At 40.1% G+C, this 18,766-nt stretch overlaps 1 protein-coding gene and 1 pseudogene across 1 annotated transcript in view; both read right to left on the bottom strand.

The window, feature by feature from the left end:
* Positions 1-18,766, bottom strand: part of KIF13B (kinesin family member 13B) — a 269,721-nt gene that overhangs the window by 35,636 nt on the left and 215,319 nt on the right. The window contains 2 exon segments of the mRNA XM_043988280.1: positions 3,094-3,227; positions 6,549-6,660. Of these exon segments, the coding sequence (XP_043844215.1) occupies positions 3,094-3,227; positions 6,549-6,660 (246 nt within the window).
* LOC122742486 lies at positions 4,507-5,393 on the bottom strand (annotated as a pseudogene).

The following is an 18,766-nucleotide window of genomic DNA, read 5'->3' as shown; positions in this document are numbered from 1 at the left end:
TGATATTTAGCACAGCTCCTGGTACACAGAAAGTACTTAGTAAATACTTGTTGTTTTGATTTGTACAAGAGAGGAAAATATGGGCTGGTACAGACTGTGGGATGAATCAATCTAATTCAACTTACTGAATATGTAACAAATGTCTTTAATATATGAGCACAAGAACTAGAGTTATTCTATAAAGTACTAAAGGATAGAACCAGGACCAATGGATAAGCTCCAAGGAGGCAGATTTCAAGAATTGCTAGCAATCTGTACTAGCTGTTAATGGAATGGATTGCTTTGTAAAGTAGTGGATCTTCTGGCCTCAGACACTTGACACTAGCTGTGTGACCTTGGGCAAGAATCACATTTGGTGGTGCCAAAATCAGAGAAGCAGTGGATCTTCCTTCCCTGGAAGATACATGATATTATGCCAAAGAAAAAAACAAAAGAAGAAAGGAAGGGAGGGAGGGAAAGAGAGAGGAAGGAAGGAAGAAAGGAAGGAAGGAAGGAAGGAAGGAAGGAAGGAAGGAAGGAAGGAAGGAAGGAAGGAAGGAAGGAAGGAAGGAAGGAAGGAAGGAAGGAAGGAAGGAAGGAAGGAAGGAAGAGAAAGAGAGAAAACCAAGATTTTAGACAACAAATTTAATTTCCATGTGAATCTAATTCTACTCTAGTCAAGTTTGCTGTAGTGCAGTTCCACAGAACACCAGAGACAGGCTGCATTTTGTTTGATTTCTATTACTGGAAATTGCATTAAAGTTAAATAAAGAACTAAATCATCACTGGTGAAGTAGAAATGCAAAAGGAAAACCAAGGACAAATTTAACACGAGCTTAGTTTTTATAATTCTTTTGGTGTTAAGAAAAAGGTAATAAATTTTTAAAAAACACCAAAAGGTATTTAAATAATAGGTGTAAAGGAGAATCTTCTCCATGGAATCCACATTTATACCAATTGTACATTTAACCATTTCCCTCTTCTTCTAGATTATTACTAAAGATGCTTAATAAAGATGAGTTTTTCACATAAATCCCCAATCACCCTTGAAATCAAATATAAAGCTAGTTTCCTTTTTTAGTTCTGTTTAAGCCTAAGAAGCAAGGCTTATAAGGGCACCTAAGTGGCACAATGTGTAGAGTTCCAGTACTGGAGTCAGGAAGACTCATCTTCCTGAGTTCAAATCTAGCTGTGTGAACCTGGGCAAAGTCACTTAACCTTGTTTGCCTCAGTTTCCTCATCTGTAAAATGAGCTGGAGAAGGAAATGGCAAAACACTTTAGTATCTTTGCCAAGGAAACCCCAAATGGGATCATGAAGACTTGGTCACAACTACAAAACGACTCAACAACAACAACAAAGGCTCATAAAGGTTTACCCATGTGAATGAAATTTCTTTAAAACATTGCAGCACAGCCTCTCCTTAAACTATGCTTTAGGCAGGCAGGATGGACAAATTACAAAGTTCTCTCTCTCTCTTTTTTTTTTTTAGTTTATTTTTTTGGTGAGGCAACTGGGGTTAAGTGACTTGCCCAGGGTCACACAGCTAGTAATTGTTAAGTGTATGAGACCAGATTTGAACTCAGGTCCTCCTGAATCCAGGGCCGGTGCTCTATCAAAGTTCTCTCTTAATTCCCACATTTTTTAATAGTCTAGGGAACATGCACTCATACGATGCCAAAGTAGCAAAAACATAGATAATTCCTTCTAGGCAGTAAATGATTTGACTTGTTCCATCCTCAAAGTTCAAGTAGATTAAGTTTACTATTTAAACTCTATTATTCAGATTCGATGATTTTTTTAAAAAATGAGTCTATGACTTTCTTTCAACTCAGATTATTCTACTTTGAAAAAAAATAGCAGCTAAGCTGTACAGAAAAGGTTAAGATAGAAAGTATAGAGCCAATAGAGAAAACAGAAAATTGGAGTTTTTGCTTTTCCCTAGTGTATAAATCCCCTCCCAATATATTCACTGAATTACCAAAGACATGGTTTCAATTCAGCAAGCAATTTAAGTACTATGGGCTTAATATTGTTTAGGGTGTGTTTTTGACTACTCTAAAATATGGGGAGTGTCTATTTTTTCTATCCAATATGCAAGAAGATTCCTTGGTAGGAAATGCTGAACTGGAAAAAAAAATCACAAATGAAACATCCTGATGGCTTAAAACAACACATCTAAACCCGTAGGTTGGCCTGATGCCTTGGAGAATGAATTATAATTACCAACAAGTTTTCTTTAAACTGGCAGCTCACCTGCAATTCTGCAACTCTAATATTTAGAGAATGTGAAGAAGGTGGTGTCAAAGGAACTATTTCAACAACCGAACTTGCACAGTATGTGTTTTTTGAATGACTATAAATAAATCCTCATTTATCATTTTCTGCTGAGTTCACACCTATATAAGGTTAGAAATTGCATTTCTAACAGGTCCCCTTTGTCCTCTTTTGGACACAAGAAGTTTCCTGACTGATTAGAAAATCCTTTTCACCTAGAAGATCAAATCTTCGTTCTTTTGGACACATCCAAGGATGTGTAGAGTAATGTCCCTTGGTTGGTTGGTTGAACAGAAGTCAAAATAACTAGGATAGACAGGTTTTTAGAAGAAACAAATGAAACAGGTGCCCATAAGCAACAGCTCAAATCAAAGGACAGGTAATTGGGGAGGGGGGACAGGACAATATGAGGACTGAGGGGCAGAGCGGTGGTGGGATAAGGTTCTTTGATATGAGGAATGAAATCAAGAATTAAAAATAGAATTACATTTTCCACTTGGCAATACGCAAACAACACTAAGTGCACTTCATAAATTCTACTATTGTTGCTCTAAGTGATATTACCATAAATCACATTAGTAGCACACTTGGCATTTTTTAAAAGCAAAAAGGATTGAGAGTATCAATAAGTTTAAACAGCTCTCTTATCTCTGAAGAGAGTGGATGGAAAATGATCACAGGCTTTCACAGTGACTAAAAGCCCTGTTCTAACTCCCCCAACCTTACCCATCCCCATTGCTCTGACTGTAGCACCAGAAACAGAATTTAGTCAACAAGACGTTAGAAAAATGCTCGCTGTCATATTCTGAATTTGTTTTATTTATTTATTTATTTTTACCTGCTGTGCAAGAGGAGATGGCTGTCTGCCCTTTTTCTCATCTCGGACAGGAAAAAGGGACTTAAGCAGCTTTGGCATCTGTGGCACAAAGGATTTTACTGGATTCAAGTAGGAGGCCGCTAAGCCACCAAGTCCTGTCAATGATATTAAAAAGGAAAAAAAAAAAGAGATAAAACAAAACCAATTACACAAGCGTTTTGTCTCCATGAGATTTTGCCAAGTACCATTTGTGATTGGTTTAATAATATAACCTCAAAAGGGTTATCACTAAGAGATGACTTTGGGAAAAAAACAACAGTTCTATATGTATGACACAACCTTCTTTTCAAGTGCTATTCTATTCTCTTTTTCTTGGCAAATACTGTCTAGATACTCTCAACAGGCCCTAATTCCTGATGTTTCTAAGACACCCTAAGGGGTCACCCTCTGATGTGCTTGTCTCTAAAACTGAGCAAATGTTATTCCTGCCCAAAAAGAAAAGTGGGGTTTTTCCCCCACTCTCAAATAATAGGATTTCTGTGGTGCTTGCAAGGTATATTGCTTCTGCTATGTGTTCTAGTGGCAGGTTCATTTACACTTTAAACAAAGAGATGCTTTACTCATTTATGAGTAATGACATGAACCTTCAATGGTTTTTCCATAGCGAAAAGGGTTGTTCTGAATCATCCACACACTAACACATGACATTCCTGATCCCTGGGAAGCCTAGGAAGTTGGGTACATTCTATGGCGATCAAAAAGTGGTGAGTAGGGGGCAGCTAGGTGGCGCAGTGGATAGAGCCCTGGATTCAGGAGGACCTGAGTTCAAATCCAGCCTCAGATACTTGACACTTACTAGCTGTGTGACCCTGGGCAAGTCACTTAACCCTCATTGCCCCCCCCCCCCAAAGTGGTGAGTATATACATGTGTGTGTGACTAACTCATTCAAACACATAAGATCTGACATTTTTTCCCCACTGTTATTTGAAATAGAAAAATCAGTTTATCAACTCATGGAAAAACAAGGACTAAAAGTCTCAAACTACCCTCAGATAGACCACTTACTTTGTCCTCTACTCTCTTTAATTTATTAAGCGTCTCTTGGCCAACAAGCACAACAATCAGGCCACCCAAGACTATAGAAAAGCTTTGTTTCTCAGTTCCCCTCTTGGCTGCCTTCCATTACTTAAGCCAGATAACTGGGGCCTAGATGTTAAATGACATGCCCAAGATTACACAGCTGGTTCATGATAGGAGACTATAATGGGAAGACAGTTATTCAGTCTCTGATCTTTTTTTTAACATAAATAAACTTGGGGGCAGCAAGGGCAGGGGGAAGAGCAGAGGGTACCTTTTCCTTTACCTGTCACATCTAGCCCCACCCCCCTTTACTCTCACTGTGGCAGGAAGAGCAACTGAGCCAGTCAGTGAAGTCAGAAACCCCAGATGGCAATGAATGGAGCCCTCCACAGAGTCAACTTGGGCGACCAAGACCGGAACCATCGTCCAAGGAATAAATTCAGGAAGGAAGCACTGTCCCCCAAATCTGAAGGTGGTGGGGTGCCTGGATCATCTCTAGAACTGCCATCTGCTTCTCAACAGGTTACTTGGTTTCTTGGTGGCTCTCGCTATCTACAACAGTGTACCACTCCTCCACTGGCCCATGTGGCCCAGTTATCTTTATAAAGAGACGCTTCTGAAGTACGATTTAGAATGGGGCTGTAGGACTTGACCCAGGCCCTCCTTTGAGACCTGGGAATCAAGATCCTTGTCCTCTCTGGTTCTAGCATCAGGGGGCCCTGGCCATATGTCATCCAACCCATGCAAAGGCCTCTTGGAGTCCTCGTCTGAGACAGCTTTGGGAGATGAGTGCCCCAGATCACTGTCTGAGCCCCGACTGAAAATCCTAGGCCGGCGACTATCTGGATACTTGAGCATCAAATCCTGGATGGTTTCCCTCTCCCTCCGCCTCTTATGTGGGGCCTCTGGCTCTGGGCCTGGGAGCTCAGGGAGGCGGGAGGGTGGGGTCCAGGCCCCCATGTCTCCAAAAATACAGTTGAAAGCCCAAATCAGTTCATCAAAGCCAAAGTTATGGTGGAAATGCATTTCATCCCCAAGGTCAAAATTGAAGTCCTCCAGGGACCTGGGGCCTCTGACCCTGGCACCCCAGGGAACCCCTCCTCCTCCTTCCTCCTCTTCCTTCTTCCTCCTCATCTTCATCATCCTCTTCGCTAGTTATCCCTCCAAAGAAGGGATCCCTGGGTATCTGAGGTCCCGAGAATCTAACCCCCCCCCCCCAGAAAAGGTCGAACAGGCTCATCCCTTGAGGGACTCAAACCTTCCACCTCCCCTCAACCCACAGCCTGGGTGGGCACCAGACGGAAGGGCCCTGCCACACTGCTGGAAAGTGATCTTAGGACTGGGGGGCGGGCAGTCTCTGATCTTAATGCAGCCAACTGTGACAAAGTTTTCTTAAATTATTCTCTTTCACTAAACATATATCCTTTGGGGGACCCTTCTATGTCTTTATGGTTCTCATTTATCCTGAAGCTTCAGGGCAGGGCCATAAAACATGTCCTTCACTGTAAATCAATGTGATAAAAGTGTTTCTTTTATATAAAACGATATGTATGTATACCACTACACCCCTAGAAGAATTAATCTAAACAGATTATTAATATTTCTGAATTGATGTTAAAATATGATGATAACCTACAATAGAAAAAATATACAACTAGGCCTGATGTTCATAAAAAGATAAAATTTCCTGAAGCAGAAATAATTAGAATGTAGAGGTAACTGAACACTGAAAAAGACTATCATGGGTTCTTGGCAAATTCTTGTCCCTGGGGATTTAAAAAAGTAGGGTCAGAGGGCAGCTAGGAGGACCTGAGTTCAAATCTGACCTCAGACACTTGACATTTACTAGCTGTGTGACCGTGGGCAAGTCACTTAGCCCTCATTGCCCCACCCCCACCCCCAAATTTTTAAAATAAAAAAGTAGGGTCAGATATCTGGCTTCAATAGACTTTCTTTAAAAAAATTTTTTATATATTTTATATATATTACCCCTAGCCAAAGGAATGGAGCCCATGCAGATCTTGCTGTGGTCTTCACATAGCACTTTATTTTGCATCTAATAAAGTTATCAAGTAATATTATTTTTATATTTCAGTATACATTTGAATTCCTCTAACTGGCTATAAACTCTATTAAGGCAAGGATCCTAATCTAAAGTTTGCATGTAATACCAATAAGCTAGTATTTTTACTTCCACATCAAGTTCATTGCTCTTTACAGAGTAAACATTTAAAAAAAAAATAAAGGTTTCTGTAAGGAAGGGAAGGAAGGAGGGAGGAAGAGAGGGAGAGAGGGATGAGCTAACCAGTACTATCTACCTACCTGGATGGCAGTCTGTGAACCAAGCCAAGCCATCCTTGAGTGCAGTGATCAAGAAAGGGAAAACGGCACTCACCTGGTTCTGGGGAATGGTTATCTTGGGGACAACTAGAAAGAGTTGAACGAGCTGGAGTCATGCCTCTGGAATGTTCTGATTGGGAAACATCTTGTTGACTTTCCCACCGACCCTAAGAAGGATAAAATCATCATTTTTTCCAAAGGTTCTGTATGCATAGATAGCATTGGGTACATAAAAATCCTTAGCCCCACACTACCCCCAAACCTGATGATTATTTTTTAAATATCCATTTCTCTCACTCAACTTTTATTATTTTAGAGAATATCACACAGATAGTGCTAAAAGTATTTTGTGTTTGTTTTATAGCTATAGTCTAGAATAAACTCTTCATCTTTTTGTTGTTTCACATACAACTTTCTAAGGAACTGTACAGAGAAATACCCTTCCTTCCCGAAAGGAGGCAATACACCATGGTGGACAGAGAGCTGGCCTTGGAGTCAGTAAGATGTGAGTTCAAGTCCTTTGCCTCAAATTGGCTGTAGGACTGGGGGCAAGTCACTTAACCTCTTAGTGCCACCGACTCTCTAAGATTAAGTTGCAGAGTAGGCTCTCATCTGCAGTGTCAGCATCCTACAACACTGATGAAAGAGGTCTAGTATAACAAAGAAAAACTGAACATGATCTCCCTACAACTGCCACTGTCCTGAAAAACCCTTGCCTCTTTCTTTGGCTCCATAGACCTTGCTGAGGTCATTTCTGCTTGTTTATTCAGATACCATCAGTTTTCCTCTTCTCTATCTTCCTCATTCTACCTCTAAAATTGGATCCCAGGACTAGCAGAGACTCCATTGTTGCTAAATTTTTCAAAATTCTTTTTAGTTATGTAACTGAGAACATTTTATTTTCAAAGACCTGCTCTTCTTCCAGTTCATCTACACAACCTTCTCTGGTATGGGACCTACTGTCACAAATTTAAACAGCTGGAAGTATACTGCAGAATGAAAAGGATTTGAAGGCAACAGATTAATGAACCCTTTTTTTCTTCCACAATAAAAGACAAATAATTCAAAAAGATTTATGATAAATTGTGAATGAACAGATTTGTGAATCAGTAAGGTTAAATGTACTTTTAATAATATTTTAGAAATTTTTCTAAAAGGACCTTCTAGGTTGAAGGGAACTGTTAGGTCATCTAGTAGAATACCTTTCTTTTAGATATGGTTTAGCAGAAAACGGCATTAGACTCAGGGCAGTTAGCTTGGAGTCTACTTCAAGTGTCTCCTTCAGTGGTAAGAATTAATGAGAGGGGCAGCTAGGTGGCCCAGTGGATAGAGTACGGGCCCTGGAGTCAGGAGGACCTGAGTTCAAATCAGACCTCAAGACACTTGACACTTACTAGCTGTGTGACCCTGGGCAAGTCACTTAACCCCAATTGCCTCACAAAAAACAAACAAACAAACAAAAAAAGAATTAATGAGAAATCCTTGCAGGATAGAGTATGATTCCAGACAAGCTGAATAGATTAGAGTACTGTCTTAAACAATGCTGATGATTAAAAAGCACTGCTAATTCTCACAATACCCTTAGGTAAGAACAGATTCCTTTAATAAGTAAACAAAGGATGATCCATCTGCACAAAAAACTCACAACAAGTCAAGACCAATGCTGTAGGGAAAAGAATCTCAGAGTCACTCCTGGAATAGATAGCTCTTCCAAATTCATTTTTCACTACTGTTTCATAGCATTACTTTTTGTTTCAACTGGCATTTCATGGGTACATAACCACATCAATAAATGTGGGATTTTCAAACTACTAATGGAGTCAGAAGCAACTGCACAGTGCCCCCAAAGGGTAAGAAGTGAAAAGCTTCTTGAAGCTCTGACACCTGGGCTGAAAACCTATCTGCTCTTAGTTGTGACTCAAGTGCTGATCTTAAAATCATTAAGCTCTAAGTGATTTGGGCTCTGTTTATTTCAGAGAATGCCACACTTCCCTATGCACTTTCTAAGTAATGCATACAGGGTTTAGTACAAGGAAGCAGGTTGCAAAGAAGACCTCTAATACTCAAGTAGACCAAGGAAAAAAGTATACACAAAAATAACTCGATATAGCTATGAAATACAGATTAAAAATTTATGTTCTATAAAAAAATAAACCTGGGGCCAGCTAGGTGGCATAGTGGATAGAGCACCGGCCCTGGAGTCAGGAGGACCTGAGTTCAAATCCGGCCTCGGACAATTAACACTTGCTAGCTGTGTGACCCTGGGCAAGTCACTTAACCCCAAATGCCTCAACAAAAAAAATTTTAAAATAAAAATAAAAATAAACTTGAATCACGAAAGTCCCTAGAAAGGGACTAGATTCCAAGATTCCTACTATGGATCCTCTCTGACAATAATCTGCCTTTCCAGGACAATGCTTGATGAACTTGATATGACAGTCATCACTAATAAGGGAGTCATCAGTGAGGGTTCTACGTTACCTGATCACAACCCATCTCTCTTCCACAACTACTATTTCTCACCCCACACTTCAGGTCCTTCATCTCCAAGAATCCCCCAACTATATCAAATAACTCCTGTTTCTCACAATATGTGTTCTTTTTTAGATATCAGAGTGGTCTAGATCAGGGATTCTTTTTAAATAATATTTTAGTTTTTCTAATTACATGTAAAAACAAATTTGACATTTGTTTTTTAAAAATGTGAGTTCCAAATGATCTCCCTCAAACCCTTCTCTCTCCCTCCCTGAGACAATAAGCAATTTGATATAGGTTACACACGTGCACTCATGCAAAATATTTCCACATTAGTCATATTGTGAAAGAAAACAGACTCCCCCACAAAAGCTCCCCCACAACAATAAAGTAAAAAAGTATGCTTAGATCTGCAGACTCCATCAGTTCTTTCTCTGAGGTGAATAGCATTTATCATCATGAGTTCTTCAGAATTGTCTTGGATCTATTTGTATTGCTTAGAATAGCTAAGCCATTCACAGTTGAACATCACGCAATATTTCAGTTACTATGTATGATATTCTAGATCCGAGGTTCTTAACAGACTCCCACAGGGTTCATAGATAAACTTATTTTCACTAATCTTTGAAATCCTTTGTGTTATATTTTATGCATTTAACAACATGATTTTGAGAAGAGGCCTACAGGCTTCAGCAGATTGACTGCCAAAGGGATCCATGAAACACAAGAGGGTTAAGAACCCTTGGTCTAAAGGAAAGGGCAGGAGACTGAGAATCTAGAAAAGGAACTTCCTGTCCTTCTGAAACTAACTACTGGTGTGGCCTACAGGAAAATAAAGATATTTCTAGGCATAGAGTACCTAGGTGGTCATACAGTGGATAGAGCCCTGGGCCTGGAGTCAAGAAAAACCTGGATTTAAATCTGGCCTCAGAGACTTACCAGCTGTGTGACTGTGGGCAAGTCATTTAACTTCTGTTTGTCTCAGTTTCCTCAACCATAAAATGGGGATAATAATCTACCTCACAGGGTTGTTCTAAGGATTAAATGAGGTAGTATTCATAAAGCTTTTAGCACAGTGCCTAGAACATAGGTACTATATAAATGTTTATTCCTTTTTCTTCCTTTCCCTTCAATTTCCTAAACTGAAAAATGGTAACATGTTAGATTTGTAGAGGATTTCATAGTTCACAAAATTTTTTAAATCTATCATTTAATTTGATCCCCACAATGGCCTGGTAACACTGGCTATGTATCATATCCTTAAATTACAGATTAATAAACCGAGGACCAGAAGAGTTAAATAACTTGCCTAGTCACACAATTGGTAAGTGGTAAAGCTCAGATAAGAACAGAAGTTTCTTGAATCCCATATTATTGTTCTTTAGGATCTTTTTATCTGCACATTAATTATAATGTGTGGGTTAATTTGAATATTTAAAGTATGGATTTATTAGAAAGTTTATTAACTACAGGGAATAGACAGCCATGCAAAAGAGCTCAAAGATGTCTGGTTTCTTCACCTTTCCATTGGCAAAATATTTTTATGTGTGTGTGTTTGTACACACATGGTAATTGTTTATATATCATGGATACCAAACCCTCATGAGAGATATTTGATACAAAGTTGTTTTCCTTTCCCATTCAATTGCTTCCCTTCTTATCCTAAATGCATTAATTTTGCCCATCTGGAAACTTTTCAGTTTTCAGATAATCAGTTACCTATTTTACTTTTGTAATGGCCTCTCTCTCTCATTTGGTTAAGAATACATTTCCCACAACAACCCCCGCTCCCCTTGGTAATTTGTATTTTCTACTTTATCAAATTCTGTTTCTCATTATCCCTTGGTTAATCTGTTGTACTGACCTCTATTTTTTTAAACTAATACCAGATGCTTTTGGATAAACCAGTTTAATTTTAGATAAACCAGTTCCGGTTTGGGCTACAGCAGTACTTTATAACCAGCCACACAGCCTGCCTCCCAAACTGTCCACTGAATATCTTAGGAATGAGTAGATCTTAGATCTAGCACTGGAAGGGTTCTCTTTAACAGGATTCTTCATTAGAGTCTCACACCAAATATCTCTGAAACCAAGTTCCTCATCATCTTCCCCCCAATCTGTCCATCTTTTCAACAGCTCTCTCTACAACATCTCACGTGGCTCCCCTCTTCTCCATGCCTCCACAGTAGTTCAAGCTTGTCCTTATCATCTCCAACTTAGAATATTGTAATAGCTTCTCAACAATCTCCAAACTTCCTGTTTTCTCTTGTCCTCAGGAATTCACACCTCTGCATGGGGAAGTAAACTTTGCAATGCATAGAACAAATCACTGGTCAGACCTTGCTGGACTTGTTCCAAAGAATTCCATGGACTCCTATTTCCCATAAGATAAAATAAGAACCCTTCAGCTTGGTTTAAACACTATTCAGCTTGGCTTCAATGTACCTTATTTCACATTATTCTCTTTCATGAACCACCTAGCTACTCCTTGCCCTCAGCCTGCCTCTCCCACCTTTGTGCAGCAGGCCAAGCTGTTCTTCCTACCTAAAACACTCCTTGCCCCTCCTCCTGTCTATCAAAAAGCCTTCTCTTTCTGCAAGGTTCAGTTCAGTGTCATTTCTTTAGTGGAGGCTTCTCTAACCCTCTCATTGAGAATTCTTTCCCCACTGCTGCCTGGAGCCCTTCCCCTCTGTCACTGACACAATCTACCCAGCACAAGGGCACATGTCTTATCCCCTTGGTTAGACTATGTAAGAAGCATCCTGAGGAGAGGACGGAGTGGAGTCATTTTTCATCTCATCCCCCAGACTGTAGGCCCTTCACAAATCCTGGATGAATGTCCTGTGGAATTGCTATTTTTCCAGGCCTTAGGCAAAACATCAACGATCCAGTTTCCCCAAGTTGAATAGGAGCTGAAATGCCTCCTCTCTCTAAGTTCTACTCATGCAACCTAAACCAACACTTCCCAAATTATATTTATTACATGAAACCCGAGACTAATTTTAGTTCTATTTTTCCATTAAATAGGAATATATTGACACATAAACATATCTCCACTAATACACATACTATATATGTGTGTGTATGTAAACAAATAGTAATATCATAAATATACATGTTTTCATAGGTGACGATCTTTAATGTTAATCTCTTCTATTTTGCTCCAAAATTTTCCCAATTGTCCTTTATTCCAGGGATATTTTTAACCCCTAGAATTCTTGGATCAGCACTTGTGGTTGTCACCAATAGATTTGAAAACACAAACTGTTCTGTGACCAAATTAATTGGGAAACCCTATTCTAAAATCTTACCGTGTTCCTTATTTCTTCTGATTATGTGCACCTTGGCATATGTCTTATCTGTGAATTCAATTCCAAATGGATTACCACTGGTCCCTCTAGCCATGGACTAGCGGGGTTGGGGGGAGGGGAGAGGTAGATAGAGAGTGAGGAGGACATCGGGTTCCACCCCAACAGTCTTTGCCCCAGTGGCCAACAATACTGCAATCTCCAGTCTTGGCAAATTGTCATGGGAAGGAAAAGTAAATACCTTGCTCAGGGTCACACAGCCAGGATATGTGAGTGGTGAAACCTGACCTAAATCCTCCTGGCTCTGAGGCCAGTTCCTTATCCCCTTTCAACCAGAGCACATGTTTATACAGTGCTCTCTGGATTGAAAGGTACTATAAGGGACATCAGGTCATCAAATCCAAATCCCTCATTTTACAGATGTGGGAACTGACGCCCAGAGACATGTGCCTGGAGTCACTTAGCTAGAATGTGTCTGAGGCAGGATTTAAATTCAGGTCTTCCTGACTCCAAGTCCAGAGTTCCAGTCATCACCACACATAATTTAGCTCCAACAATTACTAGGCATATGACTATGGACAAGTTTCTCAGCCTTAATGAGCCTCAGCTTCTGCCCATCTATAAAATGGACTTGTACTTGTCCTATCTACCACACAAGGCTGATGTGGGGAAACTATTCTATAATTCTTTTTTTTTTTTTTAAGTGAGGCAATTGGGGTTAAGTGACTTGCCCAGGGTCACACAGCTAGTAAGTGTTAAGTGTCTGAGGCCGGATTTGAACTCAGGTACTCCTGACTCCAGGGCCGGTGCTTTATCCACTGTGCCACCTAGCTGCCCCCTCTATTCAATAATTCTTAAAGCAACAAATGTGACTTATTGAGCTCCTCCTATATCAATACTGTACATCTTCCCTAAGGAAAGAAGTTCTGTTCAACTCCAAAAGAAGCTTTGTTGAACTTCATCAGGCAATTAACACACATACACAAAATATAAGCAAAATGGGTATCTCCCTTTAATGAAGAAGTCCTGACCTTCACTACACGTGCCTAGGACAGATGATGCAACCTTTCCCACTGTTTAAAGAGCTCTTGTCTAATAAGAGCAACATAGTTACCAGGATCCCTGATGCCTAAGCCTAAAAATCCCAGAAACTCATAAGAATTCCACTTTTAACCTGGGCATCATCAATACTCTATAGTTCTGAAAGTGCTTTGAGGGTAGTTGAATCACCCACATCTGTTAACCCAGCATGGAGATCATCATTAAAAAATTTTACTCCTCCTCATACCCCCCTCTTCACCAGGAACCATGTCTAGTTTCTTTGTAAACTCCCCCACCCTCTCTCCCTCCAGTCCCCATCCTCCCCTACACAGTGAATGTCTTGAACACTCGACCAGTTGCTCAAGGAATATTTGTTGAATTACTGAATCACAAGTTCTCAGAAAATGACCACCAGGGTTAGGGAAATTGAAGTATTCAGGTCAACAAGTTATACAAGACACACAAAGTGGTTAAGTGCCTAAGTCTGAGTACTTAGGGAACCCATTAACTCTAAAACACTCCATGGTAGGATAGTTTGTGCTGCTATGAATCACACTTTGATTTACACACTTTAATGTTATATTAATGCGGCTTTTTTACATTTATATCTAATTATTTGTCTGGGAAACTACAGCTTTGTATATTTTGAGTTACTACAGACATATGATTGAATACTAAGGTCAATGGTCCTCTGAGCCTCCCAGGGGAAAAAAAAAAAGATTCACTCTCAGTATATATGCAGTGTCAAGCTGATACAAGGTTGTTTCTAAGACATCTCACTTAATTTTGGAATAGATTTCTTTTTATATCCTAGATTTTTCCTTCTTGGCTGGCAGCTGACACCGTGTCCCTTAGGAAGGAAACTAAGTAGCTGATTTAGAGTCCACACCATTGCTGCTTGGTGTATAATCATACAGTGACGAATAGTACAGGTGTCACCTTTTCTCCAATGCACACTCAAGGCTCCACTAACTCCACAGCTCATTTTCCCAGCTGGCAGCAAGCACCCTACCTCCTTACCCCACCACACCCCCACCCCCGCCCCAATAATACTAGCAGACTCTAATAAAAAGAATAGCTCTTAATGTCTCATCTCTCCAAACCTTTCAAAAGGGAACACTGGAAAAGAAATATATTGAGTTTTGATCATTTTAACATATCTGTAACCCTGCCTATAATGACAAATGGGAAAATATTTTCATTTCTATCAGTCCTCTTAACCTTGCGGAAGATGACATGCCAACTGTGTGAAGCGGTTATCATCCAGGAGTGGGGATGTCTTAATCTCTCAAATGTCTTTGGAACAGAATGGAATTTTGTTTCAGAGGGAGGGAAGGATAACAAAAAATGGAATGATGAACAGTATTCACTAAGTCAACACCAAAGAAATGGCTCTTTATCTCTAGACAACAGTTTCAGGTCTCAAGAAACATTACGCAGAAGAAGCTAATAATTATTTTTTCCACCTCATCAACCTTCCTCATTCATAGTCCCAAGTCTGATCATATACATTTCATACCACCCTCATAAAATGCTGGTTCGTTCTCTCTCTCTCTCTCTCTCTCTCTCTCTCTCTCTCTCTCTCTGTGGGGCAATGAGGTTTAAGTGACTTGCCCAGGGTCACAGAGCTAGTGTCATGTCTGAGGTTGGATTTGAACTCAGGTCCTCCTGCTTTATCCACTGCGCCACCTAGCTGCCTGATTCTCTTTTAAACCAGCTGCATATACTATGCTGCCAATTCAGTTCAACAGACAATAAGTGCCTACTATGTGCAAGGTACCGCACTAAGTGCAAACAGAGATACAAAGCCTCGTAAGACTTGATCTCTGCTCTCAAGGAGCTTACAATCCAGTACGGGAGAACTAAGATATACACTAAAAATAAAGAACTACTTAAACTCTGAGTCTCAGACGTAGAAAAGCACATCAGAGGTAAGAGTATGCTGGTAAATGTTTAGCAATCAACTCTTGGAAAAAAAAAGAATGTGCACATGACACTTGCTTTAATATGCAACTCTCTCACTTAAGTCTAGATAATCAACAATATCAAAAAATAAATAAATGCTTTTACCAGACAGTCTGAGCTGCCTTCAGCACATTCCTGATCAGAGGTCATTTAGTTCAACCCAGAGAGTTTGATTTATACCATACCCAAAAAGTTGAAGATCTAGAGTGACATGGACCTCACCACCTCCTTTGTCAGCCTAATCGTTGTTAGGAAATATTCCTGGGGGCAGCTAGGTGGTACAGTGGATAAAGCACCAGCCCTGGATTCAGGAGAACCTGAGTTCAAATCCGGTCTCAGACACTTGACACTATCTGTGTGACCCTGGGCAAGTCACTTAACCCTCATTGCCCAGTCCAAAAAAAAAAAAGTCATGTTGTATTGGTGGGGGGAGGGAGAAAAATTTGAAATTTGAAGTCTTATAAAAACAATGTTGAAAACTATCTCTACATGTAACTGGAAAATAATAAAATACTTTTATTTTTTAAAAAATTAAAATTAAAAAAGGAAATATTTCCTTACATCAAGCCTAAATTTGCTTTTTGCAAGCCTCCCTGCCCTTCCTAGTTTTGACACATATGATCCTGTATAAATATGGGCAATGCAAACTAGCCAGGAGACTGCTTAAAGGCCCACTGAAAATTTCTAAGCAAGAGATGAAAAAGACCTGCAACTAAGATGGTGCCAGCAAGAATGGAAATGTGGCACAGTGAATAAAGTACTGGCCCTGGATTCAGGAGGACCTGAATTTAAATCCGGTCTCAGACACTTAACACTTACTAGCTGTGTGACCCTGGGCAAGTCACTTAACCCTCATTACTCCGCCCCCCCCCAAAAAAAAAGAAGAAGAAGAAGAAGAATGGAAATGCAAGAACAGAGTAAAGGGAGGGCAGTTTCCAGAAGCACAAGCAGTAAGTTTCAGTGTATTGAGAGAGAGAAGTTGCATGGGGAAGTAAAAGAGGACATGAAGATTTTGAACATGGTAAAGAGAATAGTGGTTCCACTCACAAAAGCAAAAACAAAAAGCCAGGGGAATCAGGAATAGAAGCAGGTCTTGGAAACGCCTTTGCCAGACTTCCCAAGGCAATGGAAAATGGGGATCCAAAGCTTGGAAAAAGGTCAGGACTGGAATATTCATTTTGTGAGTCATATGCAAAGAATTAATAGTTAATGTCGAGGGATGAGATGTCCAAGGGAAAAGATAAAGATCCTGGAGAAAACCAGTATTTAGGACCTAGAACAAGAAGGGGAGTTATAAATGGCAACACAGTCTGAGAAAAACCCAGAAAACTACAATGCAGCATAAGACAAAGGGAGAGAGTTTTGCTTTCTTATTTTAAAGAAGGTATGGTCTAGTGTTGAAAATACCAAAGACATTAAAGATGATGAGTGTGGTGGAAATAGTGTTTGATTTGGGCTAAGATGGCCCATTCACTTTGTTGCTCCTTCTTTCAGGGGCTGCCTGTGGATGAGGGTGTCCATCACTTCGAGAGTAGGTGGAGCCTCCATCCCCCAAAGGTATGCTCTAGACCCCCTTTAAGGAAACAGGGAGGCCATTTAGTTTCCTTAGTCTAAAGCTCAGAAAACTCTTCAAGTGGGAATTGATGTTTAGAAGTTTTACCTGAGCACTTGCTGCCCTAGCAGACTGGTTACTGTGGAGATGTAGAGAAGTGGTCTTTTAAATCCTTTTAACTCTGAAGTGGTGCTCTTTTCATTGGGATTAGTTAAGTCGATTTTATTGCATTTCATGATTTATGAGGGCTTTGTTGGATTTTAACCCTCAGCTTTAATGACTGGATTAGCCTGGGTTAGGCCTAACCCAGAATAATGAGAAAAAAATGCTTAGCAGAAGCATTCCTGGGTGACATTTTCCAGCAGTTTCCATCAGTGGTAGTTGTGGAAGCTAGAGGAAAGGAGCTAAAGAAAGAATGGGTGGGGAGGAAACACTGCTCATTCCAGAAGTGGAGGAGCGTAGAGAAGCCCATCTCTTGAAGCAGTAGTGAGACATGCTCACAGTTCTGAAAGGACAGGTGAAACCTCAGCATGATTTTCAGTAAAAGGGAAGGTGACAGGGGCAGCTAGGTGGCACAGTGGATAAAGCACTGGCCCTGGATTCAGGAGGACCTGAGTTCAAATCCGGCCTCAGACACTTAACACTTACTAGCTGTGTGACCCTGGGCAAGTCACTTAACCCTCGCCCTGCAAAAAACAAAAACAAAAAAACAACAACAAAAAAGGGAAGGTGACAATGAAGAACAAGAAAGGGAAGGAGGGAGGAAGGGGGAGTGGTGGGATACTGAAGACCATAAGAGGGAAGGGGTGACTAAGTCAAAATACAAGAGGCTGGAGGGATCAGGATCAAGGGAAGTATTAATCTTGGCAAGGAGGCAAATAACCTCTTATTCTAAGAGAAAAAAAAAGGAACAAAAGGAGTAAAATTATTTTTTATTTTGTGGATACAAGTGCAGCAAAGAAACTGTTTACCAGTTATCCTCATAACTGATGCCTTTCTTCTCCCAGTCCCACCTATCTGGGACAATGTCTTTTATACCATTTATCATATGTAATCATTATTGCTAACGACATGCTACAAAAAACAAACAAACAAAAAAAACCAACCTACTTACCCATGATGAGTCCTTCCATTGCCCTTTGGCTCAATTTCCTTTTTAGTTTTTATACAATAAGAATCCTGGTTCCAGGATTCATAATCAAATAGGAGAATACTGATGTTAGCTGAAGCCAACGAGGAACTATGGATGTTAAAAATATTGTTTGAGCAACGTGCACCTTGGAGCCACTGAAACAGTGGAGTAATTTACCAAATGTGATTTAATCTGATCTCTTCCTCCTAGACAATTCTGATCTCAGATCAGTCCATATGCAGGGCCTATGTAAGGTATGGATTAAATGAGCAGTCAGTCTGAAAATATGGAGGGGCTGCTGTTTCACTTTTTGGGGGGAAGGAAGGGAATAGAATTGGAGAAGATCAAATCAAATGACCTTGATCTCAGTAAATCAAGAATTAAAGTAATCTGCTAGATTTTTTAAAAGGGTGGAGAGTAGAAAAGGTTTTGAACAGCCTCTTGCCATGAGTGACCTTTCTTTTCTATTGCTAAGGTTTAAAAAAAAAACCACAAGAAAAATCTCAGTTAAAAGTTCCTTTATTTGACAAGCGTTGGCAAACAAATTGCTTTACACAGAATCTGCTCTTTTTGCCTTTCTGTGCTTACCTAATCTCACTCAGTTTTCAAAGTGGACAACTACCATTTTATGCCTACTCCCCCTATGTGAAGTCTGGGCTCTGATCTCATATTGCTCTAGTATATTAAGCTTGAGTAATAAACATGCTGGGGACAAGAGGGAAAGAGAAATTAGGCTGCTTGTTTTGCCATGTCCGAACTGCTTTTAGCCAGCTACTCAGGAGCTGCCTACTGGAATTCAA

The sequence above is a fragment of the Dromiciops gliroides genome, chromosome 2 (genome assembly GCF_019393635.1).
Source record: "Dromiciops gliroides isolate mDroGli1 chromosome 2, mDroGli1.pri, whole genome shotgun sequence".
Taxonomy (NCBI): domain Eukaryota; kingdom Metazoa; phylum Chordata; class Mammalia; order Microbiotheria; family Microbiotheriidae; genus Dromiciops; species Dromiciops gliroides.
The sequence above is the reverse complement of the archived record's forward strand: the minus strand, read 5'-3'. Positions and strand labels throughout refer to the sequence as shown.